The sequence below is a fragment of the Salvia hispanica genome, chromosome 5, assembly GCF_029641045.1.
Source record: "Salvia hispanica isolate PSC_SH4W2 chromosome 5, Shi_PSC_v1, whole genome shotgun sequence".
NCBI classification, from domain to species: Eukaryota; Viridiplantae; Streptophyta; class Magnoliopsida; order Lamiales; family Lamiaceae; genus Salvia; species Salvia hispanica.
The window spans coordinates 38782432-38804230 of NC_142696.1; the positions used below are offsets into that span (position 1 = coordinate 38782432).

At 36.7% G+C, this 21799-nt stretch overlaps 2 protein-coding genes and 1 pseudogene across 2 annotated transcripts; 2 read left to right on the forward strand and 1 right to left on the reverse strand.

Annotated features, from left to right (window-relative positions):
- The first annotated feature begins 560 nt into the window (after nucleotides 1–560).
- Nucleotides 561–929, forward strand: LOC148926809 (uncharacterized; annotated as a pseudogene).
- Nucleotides 930–7103: 6174 nt separating this feature from the next.
- LOC125189187 (cysteine protease RD19A) lies at nucleotides 7104–9368 on the forward strand. The gene is made up of 4 exons (XM_048086445.2): nucleotides 7104–7608; nucleotides 7968–8087; nucleotides 8612–8858; nucleotides 8946–9368. Exons 1-4 carry the CDS (start codon nucleotides 7132–7134, stop codon nucleotides 9218–9220), a joined length of 1119 nt encoding a protein of 372 aa, XP_047942402.1. The 5' UTR covers nucleotides 7104–7131; the 3' UTR covers nucleotides 9221–9368.
- A 563-nt stretch (nucleotides 9369–9931) lies between these two features.
- On the reverse strand, nucleotides 9932–18440 carry LOC125189186 (V-type proton ATPase subunit a3). The gene is made up of 18 exons (XM_048086444.2): nucleotides 18168–18440; nucleotides 16931–16975; nucleotides 16303–16425; nucleotides 16123–16230; nucleotides 15342–15452; nucleotides 15086–15256; nucleotides 14420–14557; nucleotides 14149–14256; nucleotides 13911–14018; nucleotides 13594–13742; nucleotides 13144–13297; nucleotides 12107–12267; nucleotides 11827–12033; nucleotides 11484–11667; nucleotides 11261–11341; nucleotides 10952–11160; nucleotides 10625–10684; nucleotides 9932–10468 (listed from the first exon to the last, which is right to left on the reverse strand). The coding sequence occupies exons 1-18, from the start codon at nucleotides 18312–18314 to the stop codon at nucleotides 10264–10266; spliced, it is 2469 nt and encodes an 822-aa protein (XP_047942401.1). The 5' UTR covers nucleotides 18315–18440; the 3' UTR covers nucleotides 9932–10263.
- Between the last annotated feature and the right edge of the window lie 3359 nt (nucleotides 18441–21799).

Genomic DNA, 21799 nt, shown 5'->3' on the forward strand with positions numbered 1-21799 from the left:
CAAATATTTTCATGTCAACAACTTATATAATTTATGTCAATAATAATATTTTAGGCAATATCACAAACACCTTATCCACAACTCACAAATTCTAGCAATACAATTGAATTAAAAACTACATCCATATATTTCACAAATTAATCGTAATTGTTCTTATATAAGATGGAACACCGTTAAATATTTCTCCGGCGGCGAGATTCGATCCACATCGAAACCGCCACCAACCGCCTGACTCAATTCGACCACACCGTCTCTCCGCAGCTCGCAAAGGAGCTCCTCCGTGGAGCCGGCGATAGGCTTCACCAGAAATTCGAATACGCCGCTGGAGGCGGCAATCGACAGAGGAGAGGAGATGGCGAGGAGATGTGTGTGTGAATGTGATCCTTTTATTTTTGAAGTGATCTGAAGGAGATGGAACGATCTAACCTTTTACGTGCAATTCTTCAGATTCTCTCTCCGTTTCCCCCTTTTCAACTTTTGCGGCATCACTTTATGCTAGTTTACCAATTCCATCAATTACACCTTCAATCACCTCTCTTTCTCTAGAAATTGATTTAGCCATGGATTCCGGCAATAGCGGGAGTTTGCAATCCTCCAGCGGCGGCGACGACCAGGAATTCGATTCCAGCTCCTCTTTTCCTCACAATTTCACCTAAATCTCGGCGCCATAGTTTCTCTCTCATCAAACCCCCAATTTCTTCGACAGTAATCTCCCGCAGAGTCTCAATCACGCCAGCAACGGCGATCTGATCTGGTCGAGGGGGGTGAGATCCGATAATCAAGCCTTCTCCAGCCTCGGGAGCTCACCGACGCCAAATCCGACTCCGGCGACGCCGCAGCAACAGTAGACGAATCCTAAGAAGCGGACGCGAGCGTAGCGGCAGGCGCCGACAACCGTACTCACCACCGACAGGGGATTGGGCCGGTGAGGTTGTTGTAGCTGAGATCGAGGTTGGTGAAGGAGCGGGCTAAGGTCGGGGAGGGGGCTGGAGATGGAGTTGCGGCCGAGGTCGAGCCTTTGGAGGGATTTGGCTGCGGCGATTGGTGGCGGGAGAAGGAACTGGAGAGGTTTTGGAGATTGGGGAGGGAAGACGATGGAAGGGAGGTGAGATTGGCAAATTATTATGAAATTACTATTCTACCCTTTCAAAATAAATTAATTTTAAAATATTTTTTGTGAGGCAAAATCTGGACCACTCATTTAATAAAAATGAGTGGCTGATATTGCATCTCATTTCTCAATTACTTTAAAAAATCTCAATTGATCATAAACCTATATATATATATATATGCACTAGGTGCCACCATAGATAGGATAACACCACACCACCAATATAGTCCGTTAGATCTCGTTTATGGACGCTTAGGATTAAGTTTCGTGAAAAAACACGGGTTTGCAGTCTACTGTATTAGATATTGCAGTCGTGGTAAACTGCAATATTGTTGTGGTAAGACTGCAATATTCAATGAACAGCACTGCAATCTGGTAACGTAAAATTAGAAATTTCCTATTTTACCCCTCCGTGTTTTTACACGTGGCAGCATGACAAGCACACGATTTTCAGATCCAATGGCCTAAAATAGTGGTATGGTTAGGGCTGGCAAAACATACCGAAATACCGAAATACCGCACTTACCATACCGAAAAAATAACGAAAATTCAGAATTTTCGGTATACCGCACTTTTCGGTACGGTATGATACCTTACCGGTAGATTAAGGTACAGTAAAGGTATGGATTTTGCATATACCGCGGTATACCGCATCATACCGCAATCATGGTATGTACTGCAAATTACGGTATATACCGCAATTTTGTGGTATATACCGTTAATAAATATATTTTTTTAATATATATATTATGTATAAAATTATACTCCCTCTGTCCCATTAAAAATGAAACGTTTTCCTTTTTTGGCTGTCCCATTAAAAATGAAACGTTTCCTTAAATGGAAACAACTCTATCTCTACTTTTTCATCTCTCTTACTTTACTCTCTCTTCTTTAACTCACAAAACAACACCTCATAAAATCCCGTGCCGATTCCCAAATGTTGCATTTTAAGTGGGACGGAGGGAGTAATATTTATATTTTTAAAACTAAAGAAAGATTAGATGCATAATTCGTAAAGCAATAGCAACCATCATTAATTCATTATTCTGCCTTAATTCTAAATCTCAATTCTTCAATATTTTATATATCAAACATGTATGATTTGCGGTATACCGCGGTATACCGCAACACGGTACGGCATACCGAAATATCGGTAAGGTAAAGGTTTTCAAATATTGGCATACCGAATTTTCGGTATACCGCAATGCGGTATACCGAAAAATTCGGTAAGGTATAGGTATGACATTTAGTCATACCGCAATTTGTGGTACGGTATGCGGTATGACATTCTCGGTGCGGTATACCGTTGATTCACTTGGATTTTACATGACTTTAGAGGGTAGTTTTACTTGGTTTTGATCATATATTGTGTACTTTGAGACATGGTTATAGCTACTTCTCTATTATGTTGGTATTTTGACCATTTTGTGAAGAATGTGTAGAAAAATGTACAAAATATGTAGATGTGCAGCTGCTCAATGTTCGAGACAGCTTATCTGGAGATTTTGAAGTCCGATTCGCATGTAATGCATACCATTCTCTTCGTCTTCGAAAGCGCTTCGCGTGGATATCTTAAACGTCTCAATCGGAGTTCGGTAGAAGAAGTTATGGCCGTTTTACCAAGACTGCGCAGAGCAGTGACATAGCTGGCGACCCGCCAGGTTCGCATGCAAATGAACCTGGCGACCCGCCAGCAAAACACGAAAAAAACGCCGTAAGCAGCTGGCGACTCGCCCGCTTCGACGCACACCCAACCTGGCGACCCGCCAGCTTCGTCAGACAGCTTATTTCGGGCCCAAAGTCAACCCTAGGTATATATATGCCTAGGAAACGCCTCCAAACAGAACTTACACGCCTTCAACCCCAAAAACACTACTTTTTCACCTAGGAAGAAGAGAAGAACGAACAGAGGACGAGTATTCATCGCAAGATTGATGACGAGACCTCCAATCCGTCCAATCCAATTCTAGTAGTTTCTACTTTTAGTTTTATTCTTGTTCAAACAATGTTTTTGATTATTTCTTTGAATATTTCTTTGACTTTTGTGTTGAACATGAGTAGCTAAATCCTTCGTAGAGTTCTACGGGGGAGATACAATGATTCTTATGTTTAATTGATTTCCTTTTTCTATGTCTTGGCTCATGTGGTTATTTTGATTTCTTCTGTGCTTATACATTTATTTGACTGATCACCTTATAAATGCATGTGGATTTTACTACAAGAACTGAAAAGTGAGTAGTTTGATTTGAAAGAGAAGAAATTGACGTCTTTGTATAATCGAGAGATTTGAGTCTTTGAATGAAGCTAAGTATCTTAGGAGCTATTAGGAGTTGTTGCCTTAGTTCTAGGAAGGAGACTTCGGTTCTAGGTAGCAATCTACAAATTATATGCTTTGAGAAAAGATATAGTTTTACCTTGGTGATAGCTTAATAACCCTTGAGACCCTTTGTTGGCATAGTTAGGAAGTTAGTTGAGCATAGGATAGTTGTTATCGATCCCGTAGGATTCTACTCTTCTCATCCTTGATCTACATCCGTTTTCTTATTTGCTTTTAGTTCTTTAGTTGTTTTTACCTTGCTTTTAAATAGATTTAGAAAAACCAAAATTCCGATTCATCTAGATAGTAGTTGAGGTTGGTTCGTGGTAATTAGGTTGACACTCATTGTCTCTGTGGATACGATACTCTTTGCTTACTATTTGCTACATTAGCCCCGTACACTTGCGGGTATACTTGTGTTAAAAATAAGTTGAGTCAACCGTACCGTGCCAACCCTAGGTATGGTGTTACAATAAAGAGGGTTGTCATCTTAATACATCCATATATATATATATATATATATATAGGGTAGTGATAAAATGCAAACTCATATATTATACAAACTCTAAACTATAATCTAGATCATTAAAAAATATCAACAGATGATAAAATAGTAGCAACAAAAAATGTCAACACGGTTTCAATACAATTTCCACAGCATCAACTGTTGGCACTGTGTTGACATTTTCTGTTGCTACTATTTTGTCATCTGTTGACATTTTCTAACGGTCTAGATCATAGTTTGGAGTTTGTACAATATTTAGATTTTGCATTTGATTGCATCCCTATTGTTGTTTTATTATCTACGATATCGATCAAATATAAATTTATACTATATTAATATTAATACCATTTAAAATTGAGAAAGTGAACATTTTTAAATATATGTTAGATCATTTTGTCTTAAAAAATATGAGACTGTCCTCGTCTCCAAATATATCATAATTATTTATATTTTAAATCTTAAAATTCCAAACATAGGGACGTGATTAAATTAATAAGTAAAATTCTGTCAAAAATCTAAGCAAATCACAGTTATTAGATTTTATGATGTAACCATTAGATTAATGTCACATGTCATCTAATAATGTAAATTATGCAGTCTAATAATGTAGTTCAGCTAATAAAGTAACGTGTTTTAGTCTAATAATGTAGATTGTGTAGTTTAAATATAGCTCGGCTAATAATGTAACGCGTTTTAGTCCAATAATGTAGATTGTGTTGTTTAATAATATAGCTCGGCTAATAATGTAACGCTTTTAGTGTAATAATGTAGTTCAAATATTATTATCACAACCATCCAATCTAAGAATCCAATGGTTGAGATTTGATTTGATATTTGATATGATTTCACTTATTGACCATAGTGCACCCAACGTATCCTCAAATATTTATGTTTCTCATATTTTGTCATTCTTTTCGACAATATAGTTTATGTAATTACCATTTATTCATCATTTCATAAAATAATAATGATTGTACAAAATTATTAGTGATCAGAATATCACTAAGAAAATATAAATTACACGACGAATTACTCGAAATTATATACTCCCTTCGTCCCAAGATAAGCGACCGAAGAGTGTCGAAAAGTCAGCGAGGTGTGTTTGAAATTAAATCTCCTGATCCAGAGAATCCACTAGACACTGGGTCTAGGAACTCAGAGAATCCTTGGGTAACCTGTCGTTGGGCACACAATCACTTCCTTCGCCCTTCAAAACCCTCAACCCGCTATAGCTAAAAAGATTAGTACAGGGAAGCAAGAATCGAATCCAGAGAGACAGATGTGTAAGTAAACATGCTCAAAGACCTGGAAGCTATTTTTGGCTGCTGCCACGCAATTTTCGGGGTTGAGCTTTAATTCCTAAACTGAGTAAATATAATATTCTATTCTAACAACTAGATCTAGGCAGGGACATGCAAGATGACTGGAAGTAATTGAAATGATTACTTGACTAGGTAAACGACTTCCTGAGCTAGCCTAGACAGACAAAAAGCGAAACGTGAGCACCATTTCTTAAAACGACATAGTACGACGGAAAAAGCTGCAGATTAACTAACTAAAGGACTAACTAACAACGACATCATCTTCTCTAACTTTTATCACGAAACAGCCGGTGAAAAAAAAAAACAGAACAAACAAAGATCGAAACAGGGCGAACAAAATTAAACCGATTGACTCAAAGAACCACTGAAACTAACACAGATCCATGACTACTAGACGAGGCAAGCAAGTAAACAGAATTCAAAACATTATAACCATGCAAATGCGACAGATCTATACGTCGGATGCTTCATCCACTCCGGATCCAAGCCATCCACAACAATGAAACACCATTTCCCTCTCCGATCTTCACAGATTCAACTAGATTCAACCGATCAACCACAATCTCCAAGCAATTCAAACTCCAAACTTAAATCAACCAACAATATCCACCAAAACAAACAAATAAGAGGACAATATCATAACTGAAAACAAAATAGAAATCTCCATAGCAAAATACGAAGTATCCAACGAGAGAATAACAAAATACAATCAAGCTTCGAACAACGAAGACTCGGGGAAATACGGAATGTAAACTGAAAGCAAATAACGATTGTATCTTCGCCTCCGTAGAGACGGTGTTACACCACGACTAGATCCGAAACGTGAACTCCCCAGAATGATTCCCCTCAAGTGTGTGTAGAGAAAAGTGGAAAAACTAAGCTAAGAGCCGAAGTGGAAAGAGAGATATCTTCATGTTGATCGCGTGCTCTTATTTATAGGAGGTAGAGCTTCTAGACTGTTCTTGTAATTCCCATTTTGCCCTCTAATTGGATGCTCCTTAGTCTAGTAACTCTTCCTTCTTCTGCTCACTTTTCCCGCCAGCTTCTTCTTCCAGCAATCTTCGTCTTTTTCCTGGGGCTGGCGATTTCTCTACACACCTGGCTTATAAAACCTTGTTAGACCCAGGAAATCACAAAATTTATCCATATAACCAATGCATGAAATCAGCTTTATCAGTGACTCACGTTCCTTTTTTGGACGGCACAAGATAAGTGAGCCATTTCCTTTTTTGGTATCATCTCTCTTACTTTTTCTCTTTATTAAGTCTCTACTTTATTCACTTTTTACTTTACTAATAAAACTCATTTCCTTAAATCTCGTCCTAAAAAATTTATGCTCATTTATCTTGGGATGGAAGGAGTATTCCTCAATTAATGTGAGATTTTAGATATCACGTTGGTATTCTGATTGATTGTCAGAATTTTTTTCAGAATAATAGTAAGTACTGGTACTTTTATTTCCAAATTAAAATGAAAATTATTTAATACCTCCATTATTTTTTTCGACCATCAAAAAGTTAATATATAAAAATAAGTACCACATTCCATTAACTTTTTTCTATCCATTTTATTTATAAATTTAAATTTTTTTTAGAATTTGTGCCAAATAAATATAAAATATTTAATTATGGACCGAGGTCGAGTAGTACATTTTCGGAAATATAATTAAAGGTAAATATAAAAAGGAAAGCTCTTCAATTGCGTGATAGTGGAATTGCGTGCAGTGACCTGCCCAAGACGCAACTCCCCCACAACCCAATCAAATTCCACCACATGTCGTATCCTCATTGGTTTCCCACCTCCTTCCCGTTCTTTTTCTTTTCCCACTATATATCTCCACGCATCAGAAAATAAGGTAGACTCAACCGATTTTGCCATGGCTTCACGCTTCCCCCTCCTTTTTCTCTCCTCTCTCCTCATCGTTGCGTCGTGTCGTTATTCCGCCGCTGTCGACGGCGGCAATTTGGATAGCAACGATCCCCTGATCCGTCAAGTGGTGGACCACGGCGACGGCGATAACGAGTTGCTCAACGCCGACCATCATTTCACTATATTTAAGAGTAAATTCAGCAAGTCGTACGCTTCTCAGGAGGAGCACGATCACAGGTTCTCGGTGTTCAAGGCTAACCTCCGCCGCGCTAGCCGGCACCAGAAGCTCGATCCTTCAGCCGTTCACGGCGTTACGCAGTTCTCCGATCTCACGCCGCGTGAGTTCCGGAACAGATTCCTCGGAATCAACAGGAGGCTCCGCCTACCGTCCGACGCTCAAGAGGCGCCGGTTTTGCCTACCAATGATTTGCCTAAGGACTTCGATTGGAGAGATCACGGTGCTGTTACAGCGGTGAAGAATCAGGTATGTACCAAATTAGGTTTTCGTTTGCACTTTCTGATATTTTTTTCGAGTTTCGGATTATGAGCAATCGTAGCCGAGCATGATGGAGATTTATGTCTAGATACAAACTTTCTGTTCAAGTTGAAGGATTAAGAGCATTAGGTGCAGATTTAGACAATGCCACAGTATCTTCTGAATTGCGTGCTTCTGACTGTTTACTTCTTATCCAAAATCACATTCTCTAATTGATTCTCTAACCTTGTGGCAGTCACTTGTTTTTGGTGATGATGAACTCTGTTAGTTTTTGGATGTGATGGTTCTTTGAGGCCTCGGTTTATGAGTATTGTGGCTGTTCTAAATTCCGAGTGAATGTCTCCCAGGGTTCCTGTGGATCATGCTGGTCGTTTAGCACAACTGGAGCATTGGAGGGTGCCAACTACCTCGCAACAGGGAAGCTTGTGAGCCTCAGCGAACAGCAGCTTGTAGAATGTGATCATGAGGTTTGTTTTCCTTGTTTTTTTTGGTCGGATTTTTACTGATTTAGTTGCATTTGGTATGCCTGGTTCCTAGTATCCGTTTGAACTCACAGTTAGTTTAAAATAGTTTAGTGGACTAATCATGGTATGTTATGCTATTTGTTGAATATATAAAGGTCTGGAAATATTAGATTAGCTGATCAGGCAAGATGCGTGTTATGAAGAATCCTTCATCAGTTTGTTCATTTTATTGTTGTATGATTATCTGAGGTTTATGTGTGCAGGTCCCTTATGAATGAATCTGATATGATTGCTTCTGAGTACTGTTTTAAAACCTTTGTTGTATTTCATACGTATAAGATTTGTTACTGGTAAGAAAAATCAGTTAGGAGTCTGATGGTGCTCAGTGGGTTCATTGACAAGTAATCTATTGGAAGAAGAATGTTAGTATTAGTTTGGGACCACATAATTTGTTTCTGAAGCATAAAAGTTAAATGTTTCTTTTTTGAAGAGACTATGTTATGACGCATCTAGTTTTGAATCTGCAGTGTGATCCAGAAGACAAAAATTCATGTGACTCAGGGTGCAATGGTGGATTGATGAACAGTGCTTTTGAATACACACTCAAAGCCGGTGGACTCATGAGAGAAGAAGACTATCCATACACTGGAACAGATCGTGGAACTTGCAAATTCGAAAAGAGCAAAGTTGTCGCAAAGGTTGCCAACTTCAGTGTAGTATCGCTTGATGAAGATCAAATCGCAGCAAATCTTGTCAAAAACGGTCCTCTTGCAGGTATCTATTCTCTACTATAGATGCAATTAGTATCAACTAGGTGCACAAATGTTTTCTGAGAGTGATATCATTTCTCCTTGGATGCAGTTGCTATCAATGCAGTTTTCATGCAGACTTATGTCGGAGGAGTGTCATGCCCATACATCTGCTCAAAGCGATTGGATCATGGCGTGCTGCTGGTTGGGTACGGTGAAGCTGGCTATGCTCCCATCCGGTTGAAGGAGAAACCATATTGGATTATAAAGAACTCTTGGGGAGAGAATTGGGGAGAAAATGGATACTACAAAATCTGCCGAGGCCACAATATTTGTGGGGTGGATTCCATGGTTTCAACTGTTGCAGCTGTGAGCAGCTCAAAGTAGGAGAGATGCATTGTATCGAGGTGCATTAAAGTTTCACCTCGTTCATGTATATAAAGAAGTGTGCTTCATCTGCATTTATTTACCATTTGGGGAAAAGTAAAACTCATCTTTTATAATTTTATAAATCAATCGTATGTTTATTTATAAACTATTGGTTGCAACTATGCATCGTGACTATTAATTTGTGTGCTTTGAAATGTTGAAGTACACTGCCGTCCACTGTTGCTACATTTCGTTCGTGAAGCAGGGGACTCGATTTACTCACCACATACAACGTTTATACATTAAATTCACAAAGAAAATAAAAAAGAATGCAAAAGAATTTAAACCAATAAATAAATCGTTAGAACATGGAAATCATATGAAAAAAGCCTTGTGTTTCAATAGTCGATGGTGGATGCTACATCGCAACTGCTACTACAGCGATTGTAGACCAACAATTAAATATATTAAACGACAAACTTTTGGATTGGATTGCGACTCATATTCGTTTTTTTTTCTTTCCTAATTTGGTCTAACAGAGCAAGAGATAAGTTGCAATAGGCAATGAAGATGAAGTATTTCAATTTTACAAGCTGAGACAAAGTATACATGTGGCTTATACAAAATTAGTCAAGTACGTACATATTTGTTTATTAAGGTGAAAGGGCAACGATTTGGAAAGCCTCTTGAGATTTGAATTAGGAGAAACTTCATCTACAAAAGACGGAATTAAAGGATACAATCAATAGGAATACATTAATACTCCATTCTGCAATACACATGGAGATTCTCGTGCTAAGCTGAATAAATAAAATAAATAATACTTAGTAGTGATAAAATTACACCATACTCTTCTTCATAAGTAAATACAGGCTACAAAATAAGCCTGCTTATTCCTCTCAACGATAAATATGAGGGACAGAAAGTCATGTAGGGAGGCAATCTGAAAGTATTACCAACTTCTATCTCTCTCTCTATGCATGACACCAGGTGAAAGAACCAACAAACATCAACATTCACGCAAATTCAAACACCAAATCTTTATTCCTTTTTATGCACTCTCATTCCTCTTCCGTATCGAGCACAAAGAATGAGAATGGATAGAACTTGTAACCGTCACCCTCGTAAAACTTGTTTTGGAACTCCACCCAGTGAAGTCTCAGCGCGTGCAAGAAGGCACTCAAAGTTTCCATCACCAAGAGTACGCCAACAGTGGCACAAATAAAGATAATAATGCCGATTATAAGGATGACTATATTGTTATATCTGCACATGTTCAAACATTCATCAGTTTCTTAGTCAGAAAAATAAAAATTAGAGTATGCCAACAGTGGTGCAAATAAAGATAATAATGCAAATATTGAAATGGTATAAACATCCGTAAGACTTTTATAGAGATGTCAATGAAAGAAATTAACTCACCCCCATGCAAGAAGGAGAACTTTCTCATAGAACACAACGGATAACTCAGAGTGCGCAAGGCTGAAATCACAAAGGAAAAAGGAGCGTTAGAAGGAGAACATTGAGTGATATTCAGTGTGGTGATCTGCAAAGTTTAGTATTAAGGGACAGAGGAACGGAGATGCTTTCCTCCTTGCATTTGATCAATAAAGAATATTGATTTATGGTAATCCAAAATCTTGAAGAACTCAAAACGAAAGTGAAGGAATAAAGAATGTCTTAGCTTCTGGCACAAACTGAAATTACTTGTTCCCGTATTATTTCAAGGTTGCAAACTCATGTACATACCTGAGTGCCCACAAACGAAGATAGGAAGCTGTATTTGACACTGCTCCAAGAACAAATTCGATAGTGTGTATAAGCTGATGTACAAAAACTTCACTGAACTCAAACTCCTCATGACCATGACCATGACCATGGCCATCGTTATGGTTTGCCCCTGATTGCAAAGACTCCTCTGCACCTGGAAGGGGTGCATAGGCCTCTCCCTGGTGCCTCTGAGAGGCAAAACGATAAAAGGAAGGTAAAATGAACTGATATATAAAATGCTACAATGATTAGTGGGAAAATAACATAAGAAAGTCAGAAATTGCATACCTCATGTTGCATCTTCAGAAGGAAAGGCTTTGGAAGCAGCATCCATGGGACAGACACAAGAGCCAATAGCAATAGCACCATCTGTAGATAGGTGAAATTGGCTTCACATAGTCAAAGAACTAGGAAATACAAAAGCTTCCGACACATTTGATGTAATATAAAATGAATATATAATCAACAGTTTTTGCTTTTCCAATTTTTTTTTTTTAAAAAAAAAACCAACCTGCAACGTCTTCTGACCAGGAAAAAGCTGGTTTTCACCGAGGTCATCCGTAGGACTCAGAAACATGTAGATCATCACATGATATAAATCAGCTTGGGATCCAGTACACCACTTGACAATGATAAGGAGAGAAAGATAGCCAAACAGGCTATTCAAGAATATCATCTGGGGAACAAATTGGAACCTGGAATGGGAATGGGAGTAATAAGAAAATGATACTTCGACGGACAATAGTTACACTATTTGTGTTTCAGAATAACTAATAGAAAAGGGTACATATAGATCCCAGTGATCTATATCTAATCAATGAAAGAGTACAGGAAAAACAGGGTATTAAACTTACCATGTGTTTATGCTATTCTTGAAGAAGAGGGCATTAAAATAGCTCAATATTATTCCCAGGTTCATCTGGGCAACTCCAAGCAATATGGACATTTTCATTTTAAGTGAGTTCAGGAATGGAAGCTCACTGCGTGAACCATGCCAAGCAGGATCCACTCCAAATGGATAAGTGTCTCGTCCTTTGATCAAGCCAATAGTGGATGCCTCACTGCAGTAAGAAAGTTCAGAACACAAGAGGGAGTATGCAACAGAGCATAAAAGATTTGAGGTCAGTCAGATACCTGCAAGTTGCATCGCGACATACATACGCCGACGGAGCAAATAATTCAAATGGCACGGAGAAAAACTCGTTATAGATTAATCCAGTGTAAATTGAGAATATCGACATCAACACAATTACGTAACGTCCACCAAATGCCATTTCCATGATGTCCCCAAGTTTCTGCATCATATGGTATAATATAATTCATAAACGCGGCTGTAGTAGAATAACACCAAAATATTCGAGGCTGAAATAAGGATTTTTCTAAAGCATATATTGATCTCCACGAAAATTATTCATTTGATTATATAAGAATTTAAACACCATTCTTTATGGACTCAAACAAAAATTCCCCAAAGGTAGTTTGCAGAGTAGCTTAACACTCGGGTTTTAGTCAGAGTTGTTCTAAGTTCCAAAACATCTAAGCAACACCAGCGCACAAAAATAACTTACCTTTTAAATTTTACTAAAAACACAGTTAATCAGGTACAGGATAAATACGGCAGTTTATAAACAAACTACAGATTTGCAGAGTCTAATGTTAAGGCAATCATCAAGTACTGTGTTATATCATGCTGACCAGAAAAAAGAAACAGCTGATGCATTAAAATAAAGTGAAATGGTGCATTCAGCTAGAGAATAGCAGACAACAAAACAACGAATGTAACTGCTATACAGGTTGCTGCTGCTAAAGAAAAACATAGAATATACTCACTCCTTCCACAAAAAACATGACTAACGTTTAGTGGCATGGGTTTTAATAATTTTGGTTGTGTGTTTGTGAGTGGAAGAGGGTCCCACATTATTTTATAATAATATTTGTGAGCGAATGAAGGGTTTAGTGGTTAGCCCAAGAGTGGTAGACTGGTAGTTGTGTAAGTATTTAGATAAATAGAGGTTGATAATGAAGGAGATTTGGGGGTCACTGGGGTAGCGTCGAAAAATAGAATTAGGCATGTTTTTGGTGGATAGAAAAAATGGAAAGGTAGTCATGTTTTTCGACAAAGGGAGAATTATTATTTGTTCAAAAGATAACTCAGAAGAACTTGAACATACCTGACTGGAGAGCTTTTTTTCTCTGACGATAAAAAATAATGTAGCAAGTAGAAGGCATATACCATGGCCCCAGTCCCCAAACATGACCGCAAACAGAAACGGGAAAGTGACAATGGTGAATACACCAGGATTTGCTTCCTGATACTTGGCCACTCTGCCATTGGACAATGAAATAGCCAGATAATAACTGTATTGTACTGAATATATATGCATACATATATTTATGTGCGAAGAAAAACAACTAAAACTATATGACTGCTAGTCAACTTAAAAGTTCAAGTTTGAGAACCAAACACTAGCATTTTAATGATATACTTTATATAGTAGCAAGATTGACCAGGGCAGTATTTCTAGGGTAGTTGTATTAACCAGCACATTTGATTTGAAGCAGTATTTCAAGTTTAAGAGGTAGTCCACTATCGACGACAGAATCTTTAGCAAAAAACTCACCCATAAGCATCAACTATCTCTTGGAAAGCTGTAGTGAATTTGTTTGTCCGGAAATAGGTTGGGGGCATTTCACGTGTATGCAAGACTTGAAAAATAGCCTCGACTTGAGAATTGCAATCATGTGTTGCCTGATGTAACGCATCCTGGATCTACACAAAAGGAAAAATCTCCATATTGAGCAAAATTACCCAGATTTCAAAATTCCAAATTAGGCATTAAGAACAAGCTTTGTGAATCAATGATAGATTACCACTTCCATAGAACTATGTTCCCCTGACCAAAGAAGGGGGTTGATTTTAAAAGAAAAGGTTAGGTACCTGTTTTGTTGCAAAAATAGGACTCCATCCTTCTGCTACCAGGCATTTCTTGGTGACATCCATACTGAGCATATTCAGGGTGTGATAGATGGCTTTTTCCTTCCTCACCTTTACAAACATAAATATATTTAATGTTTGCACAGCGCACCATTAACTCATTAAAAAGATGAAGAGCTATGATTTCGGTTAAGGGGGGCGTTCATCAGTTCAGAACTTTCAGCTAAATAATGTGTCATACCAAGACATTCCACTGCTCGAACTGTTCTCCAATAGTTTGAAGTAAGTTTCCCCGATGAACAAGTCCTGCATCTATTGTAGTCTTTAGCTCTGCTAGCCTCCCAGAGACCTAAAGCAGCAGAAGAAAAAGGTTTAGATATCAGAAGAGGGGATGATTATAAAACTAGTTAATGATACAGACATACAGAACAAGGTTAGTAACTGAGTGCAGTAAGGAACTAAAGCAGCTTATTTCTTTCTTTTTTTGGCAATAATATTACAAAATCACATACCTCAGTGATCAATTGAGCCTGCTTGCTGACATCCTCACTAAAAGAGTATCTATTTGCTCCAAATGCCTCACATATTTTCAGGATTTTGTTTTTCGCCCTTTCCCCAGAAAAGAAAACTGCGAATACATTTTTTTCAACCTATACCATAAGATACAAAAATTAGTTCTCTGCAAATCATTCTTCTATCATGTGTGTAAATTGTTACGGAGCATTTGTTAATAGAATGTCTCATATGCATGCATTGGTATGAAGTACCAGGAGAAAAACAGTATCAGTGTTTTAGATATTTAACACTCCATTAAACAGATAAAAAAAACATCAATTTTGTATGCAAGTGACAAGACTTTATTGACACTACCAAGAAGCATATGCTGCTAAAAGAGCTCAAGTGAAAACATAATCACGCTTAACATACAGTCATAAATGATTCTAGAAACTCATAGGCATGTGGCTCAAATGTTCAGTTCAGTGTAAGATTTGGAAACTGATGAAAAGACACTATAAGAGCTGATTCATGATAGAAGTAATTAATAAAATCTCAACCCTGGAGTAGGGTTGAAACAAAGCATTCAACTAATCAGTAAAACCAACAAGAATAAAATCATCATTGGTAGATTCATGAGGCCTTGCAGAACTAGTTCTGGTATATGAGTCAATTAAATATACCTTATCCCCTGATACTGGGTCAACAACTGGCTCATCCACAGCAACCTGCTTCAGATACACATTACCCCTAGTAGCCCGGAACAAAATCCTCTCGAATGCCATAGACTTTTCCCTGGGAACAAGTCCAGTGATAAATCCTAGGCGAACTTGCTTGGATGAATCTGTTGTTTCCTGTGAAACAAAACATCATTGATAACCATAACAGAGGGATAGGACCTTTTTCTAAAAGGGAAAATGCAGTTTACAAGGCCTGTACCTGCTCAGATAACAGTGGAATTTCCAAGGATTCCTCCCCGCCCTGATTTGATGAGTATTCCCTTTGACGAGCCTCGGCACTGCTAAGGGCAGAGGAAAAGAATTCACCAGCCTAAGGAAATGAAACAGCAATCGTGTCAGCATAGGTGCCGGCTAAGGGGAGAGTTGAATGCTTGTCTTCTAAAAGATCATAAAAGATATAGGGGAAGGTATAAAACAGCAGAATTGGTAAAAAAAAATTCTTAGGTTCAAATCATGAAAGACTCATGAGTACTTCATTTTACAAATGTGATAATGTTCTACTTGATGATCAGATTAAATCTTGGTACTGCATCTAGTAAAGGAAGTGTCTGCAAGTGAAAAATATGCATCTAGAAAAGATCGACTCCATTATTCATTAATGGTACTCGAGTGTTAATCTGTTATATATAGAGTGTGGTTCACCAACTTCAACCAACATCTATATCTCCAATGCAGATTTAAGACCTTTGACCATCTGATTGCTTCTTTCAGATGGAATGAACCTAAAATGGGTAAGGAAATATCAAATGTGAGATATTTTCCAAGTGGTTCTCTTTTCTTTGACATTAATAGAGAGTTTTCTCCCAGAACTGAAGCTGGTATTATTTTGCTGGAATTATAAGTATCCTTGTTTGTTTGTTTATGTTCAAACTAGTGAGTTACACCTAGAAAGATGTGATACAGGTACTTTGTGATACAAAAAACTTTTTGTAATTAGATGGAGAAGAAAATTGGAGAAAACTGAAAACATAAAGCAATACTTTTTGCAGAACAAGCTTGTACTCCGCTAGCTCATTGTAGGAGCGCTGTAGCTTTTCACCATTTGCATTTATCTCAACTAGCTCAGCCTCAAGATCTCCAAGTTTAACCTGAAAAATGAGATGATACTCTAGGTTAAACTTATTCAATTAACTGAAGGATTTACAAAAAGCTAAGGATACCTCAAGGTCATCTATATTGGCAATGGCTTCACCTGAAGACCTCACTTGAGCCACCAACCCAGCCTTTGACATTTGTTCGCGGAAAAATCTTAATTTACGTGCCATTTCTCCAGATCTTTTAATCTTCAGCGGATACCGAAAAATCAATAACAACTCAACTTTTACATGTGGTAGACATATGTGCTCAGGCAGAAAGTAAAATCTAACATGTATTGGCAATAATTTCAGCGGCAGCCAGAAAGAACCGCACCATACAACTCTATAGATCGTAGAAGCCAAGTTAAGATACTCTATAATTTGTGTTGTTTTTCTAAGTGTAAAAGATGGACTGAAGTTTATCTTGAATGATACCACCTCCCTTAAATAAGTTGGTAAAAAATTGGTGATTTCATAGATAATAATCATTTATACTTTCTAGACCTTGATCTAACAAACCGAATGAAATGACGTATAACCCGACATCCAAGAAGCAAAATGCAAGTCTACATATTTGGTGAATGGCATATTGCAAACCAAGCAACTACTACATGCATACTTGCTGTATGATAGACAATGCTAGCCTTGATAGTTGATAATTGATTAAAAATGGGAGGAGTGTAACACTTAATATCATGATATAAATCTTTACCTGAATGGCATATGTTCTCTGGAATGGACTTTTTTCTGCATTTAGCTGAGAGAAGACAGCAAGGCAGTGATCAAGATTTGAGATACAATGCTAAGGAAGCTCACAAAAAGTAAATACAATATAAATTCTTACAGAAACTGACATGGAAAAGAAATTCACAGGCCAATGAGATCAGTAAGAAGATAAGCATACCCATACCAGGGGCCTATGCAAGTACTTCATAAAAATTAAGTGCATAGTTTTCCATCTTTCCTTATTCCTACATTCGTAATCCTGATTTTCACTCCGTTCCACATTAATAGAGCTGTATTCCTATTTGCAATGTTCCATCATAAAAGAGTCATTTCTATTTTGGTAAAAATTAACACATTCAATCTATCTTACTTTATTTCTTCTCCTACCTTATTCTCTTTTCAATTTTCTCTCACCTAATTTATTCTCTCTTCACATCTCTATTTTAAACTCTCTGTTACTTTATTTTCTCTCCACTCAACACATTAAACATCTGCTATTTCTTAATCTCCATGCCAAAAAGAAACATCTCTATTATCTTGGAACGGAGGGAGTCATATGTTTCATTTTGTAGAACAGCAGATTATCCAAGAGTAGTAATTAATCAGTACAGAGGATGCACATCAAGTGCCACACTTGGTTGAACCTAATACCGGAAACTGAAATAACCAACCAACTACTATTTGATGGCAACATCTTCACCAACATCCCAGGTCTGCTGCATCAACAAACTCAGAAAGCAATTTTGACAGACTCAAGCGCACGTAAATAATCACTCAATGCCAAACATGCCAACATGAACTTGGATTTGGTAAGTCACAAACTAAACAAGGAACAACACAAAAGCTGAACAATGCAGATATAAACAACATGTATCTTCTACAACTTTGTTCCGATTCCAAACCCAGCTAAATCCAATACCTCACGTCAAATCATAAATCCTAACAGAATCAACAGTATAAATTAGCTGCTTTAGCAAAAACTGCCATCACAATTAACTAACACGTTAGTCTAAAGTTAGCAATAACGTTATTACAAACACATCTTCCGTGCTTCTTCTTCACACAATAACAAGCAAAGAAGAATCCTCGCCAATACTTAGTTTCATAATACCAATTATTCGCGAAAATCATAACCCTATGCACATCACATTACCGCAAAAAATCACAATTAGATTAATTGGAGCTAAAGAAACAACAGACGAATGAAACTACGAATCGCGTACGTCTTTGAATTGAATAAGACCGAGATCGCCGAGATAGGACACGGCGAGATGAGCAGACTCGATGGGGATGATGAGTTGCACGAGCTGCATCGGCTCCGAGCGCATCAGATCCATCGGCGGACAACATCCCCCTTCCCGCTCCCCCATCTTCTACCGTCAGATCGAATCAATCTCTCTCTCTCTCTAGAAATCGAGAAGAGAAAATCGTGCTAGAGTTGGATGATAAATAATTGCAGAGAGCAGTAGATGATAGATCAACACATCCACGTCAGAGATAGAGAGAACAGATTCGCTGGCTGGCTGATATTATTTGCATTTTTTTTTTCTTTTCTAGTTTTTCTTTTTCTTTTTTTTACTTCCATTTTGTTGAGCTCACGCGTCACACGATACATCTTCAATTACGGTGAAATTTTTACCCCAAATTTAAATTTAAATCGCCATGGCCCGTGACAAAACACGTAAAATATAAAGGTTTTTTGTACTCCGTATGATTTATTACACTAATTAGGATTATCATTCGATTATTAATTGTGAATTTGTGATAATAATACTGTGCCATAATTTTTAGAATTATTGAACTACCATGACAATTTTTTATTTAGGGATGCTAATTGAACCAATTTATCGGACTTGATCATACTAATTTGAGTTGTAAGTTAATTGGATGTTAGGAGTGGATTAATCAGAGTTAAAACTTTATTAGATTAAAAAATTTCAATCATAACTCCGAATATTTAAATTTCAGGATAACAAGTATATGAACTATCTAATAAAAATCAAAAAGCTTAATATTAAAATTAAATTTGTTCAGTTTTAATCATAACAATCCTATATTTATAAATACATAGAAAATTTAGAATATTGATACTCCATATGATAAGGGCTCGTTTGATAAGAAAGATGAGATATAACAAAATTTGTTAAATAAGATAAGAAATGCGGGCTCCGTGTCAAGATAAGCTCGGATGAAGGTTTTTTCATTGTTGTTTGAGAGACAAGAAATAATCTAGATTTTGTATTAATAAATCATAATAAATGAGGTAGAAATGCTATCCGACCAAATTTGTGAGATACATATCTTTGTATTTTTAGGAAAAAATTGCGGGTTCGGATGGGTCATAGAGAAAACCACGGGCTGACATAATAGGTTAACTATGATATCAAACACTTAGAAATAGTCATATAAGTATCTATATCTAGGCATTACTAACTTAGACTCCAATTAAAATTTTTAAAATATAACATTGAATAATAATGATGTTTAATAAATCTTGAAAATTTATGACATAAGAATTTATAATTATATTTGGGAATTTAGAATATTAATTATAGTAATGAAGAAAATTCAAAATAGAAAGTGAACGAGAGAGGCCACCCTAGTAAGTCCGGCCCAAATTTAGGTAATTGGGCCTCGGCTGTAAGCCATTACATTATTGATAATTCTATTCATACAACCTGTTAGTTATTAATACCTCACAGAATTACCTTATAAATAATTAGTATTCAATAAATATCAACTTGCCTTAGCCCACCTATAAGTTGCTACATTATATTTTAATTATTATTATTTCAAATTCAATTATATTTCTGTAAAAAAGACTTATTGTTGCAAACTCATTTGTATAGTTCGTATAACAACAAATACTACAACGATAGATGTTTAATTCTAATTTAGTATACTCCCTCCCGTCCAAAAAAAATAGATCACAATTACCATATTTAATCGTAGTCGTCCACAAAAAATAGATCACAATCATTTATGAAAAGATTCTATCTTACTTTTTTTTCTTCTCTCTTACTTTTTTCTTCTTATCTCTTACCCCACATTCCACTAACACTACTTCTCTATTACTTTTTCTCCTCTCTTACATTTTTCCCTTCTCTCTTACTTTACCAATTCTACATTAAAACTCGTGTCATGCACAAAGTGATCTATTATTTATGGACGGAGGGAGTACAATTTATTACTGGTGCTTTTGTTTCCTTACTTGCAGTATTCATCTATTGCTATTTGCTAAGATTATTACTCCCTCCGTCCGTCATTAGGAGTCTCAGTCACTTTTGCGCACTCGTTTTGTAAAAATGATAAAAAATAGTTAAAATGGAGAAATGGTAAATAGGAGAGAGAATAATGATAAGAAGACTCTTGTCAATATTATTCTTTCTCTTACTTAACCATTTCTCCATTTTAACTATTTATTATCATTTTTACAAAACGAGTGCGAAAAGTGACCGGGACTCCTAATGGCGGACAAAGGGAGTATTTATTAACAAGTAGGAGCACTCACAATAGGGGTGCCGTCCCGCCACCGTACGGACAGACGGGCACCGCAAGGGCGAAGGGCGCTTGCTGCCTATTGCACGTCGTCCGACTGTCGAGTAAGGTGCTGTCCCATAATTTCATTTTTTTTAGTTTCAACTCTGTGTATACAATTCATTGCACTTCATTTTATTCACACCTCCAATTCTCCCGAGTATAAATTTTCTCGCTTGATGTAATGAATCATGATAGCGATTCCCCGAACGCCGACTAATCAGAAATTCACATTATCCAAGTGGCGGGACGCAGTTCCCTAGCGGATGGTCACAGTCATAGTTTAGAAGTTTTTTTTTGATGAAGTATGTTTGAGTTTTTTTATTTTTTATTTTAGCCAATTAATTTTGTATATATTATTTTAATATTTGATAAACATCAACAGTTAAAATAAATTAATAGAAAGATTGTTGGAGGGTTGTGAGAGGCTGGAGGAATTTTTGAAAAGGCTATTGGAGATCTGTGAGGTTGGCCGATGATGTGGTAAGAGAAATTTTTAGAAGGATTGTGGGAGAGTTCTCTCTATTATAAATGTCGCTACTTATATAAGGATAGAATTAATCTAATCTTTCTTATTTGTAATAATAATTTGTGTAATACCAGCGGGAACATCTTTCTAACAGAAGTTGGATTCAAAAAATGCTACTAATTTTTAAACTCATAAAAAAATAAGTTTACACTATGTCATTAGATTCGACAAAATGTACCTTTCGTTGTAGACTTGTAGCGTAAGCTATGCTAGTGGATATTCATAACATGCGAATGTGTACTTTTGGTTAAGATTAATACAACAAACTTCGACATCCTGATGTAAAAAACTGTTGATAAAACGAATGATCCAAAACTAATAATAACTAGTACATGTTAGATTATGCTACAAAAATAATTTTTTATTGAAGGACATTGATGTGATAATACACACAAATTATTTGTGGAGGAATACTGTTGCACCAATTAAACATCATCGTCCAAACAAACACCTACATACAAACTAATTTATGTGCAATTAATCATCCATGTAGCACGAGCCAAATGTCTCGGTTAGAGCTCACATTGGCATGCCTTTAAATTTATATTTATTTTTCTAGAAAAAAAAACATTTTCTATATGCAGTTAGAATATTACGATGATCAACAAATAAAATACAACTGCTATTTCTGTTTCATTAAAATATTAACAAACTAAGAAATAAGTACAATTTGTGCACAAGGAAAAATTCAGGTTTGATAATAGAAATAATGTTCCATAGAAACCACATCCAAAGGTAACTTAATTTGAAAGAAATTGTGTTGTATATTGATTTGCATATACCACAGAC

Bases quoted from the DNA above. Each gene is read 5' to 3' on its own strand.
- LOC125189187 (XM_048086445.2), top strand. From the start codon at position 7,132: ATGGCTTCACGCTTCCCCCTCCTTTTTCTCTCCTCTCTCCTCATCGTT. The intron at 7,609-7,967 runs GTATGTACCAAA...AATGTCTCCCAG, and splicing joins TTACAGCGGTGAAGAATCAG to GGTTCCTGTGGATCATGCTG. The intron at 8,088-8,611 runs GTTTGTTTTCCT...TTGAATCTGCAG, and splicing joins TTGTAGAATGTGATCATGAG to TGTGATCCAGAAGACAAAAA.
- LOC125189186 (XM_048086444.2), bottom strand. From the start codon at position 18,314: ATGGGGGAGCGGGAAGGGGGATGTTGTCCGCCGATGGATCTGATGCGC. The intron at 16,426-16,930 runs GTAAAGATTTAT...TATCCGCTGAAG, and splicing joins AGAGAACATATGCCATTCAG to ATTAAAAGATCTGGAGAAAT. The intron at 11,342-11,483 runs GTTGGTTTTTTT...ACCTATCTACAG, and splicing joins CTGGTCAGAAGACGTTGCAG to ATGGTGCTATTGCTATTGGC.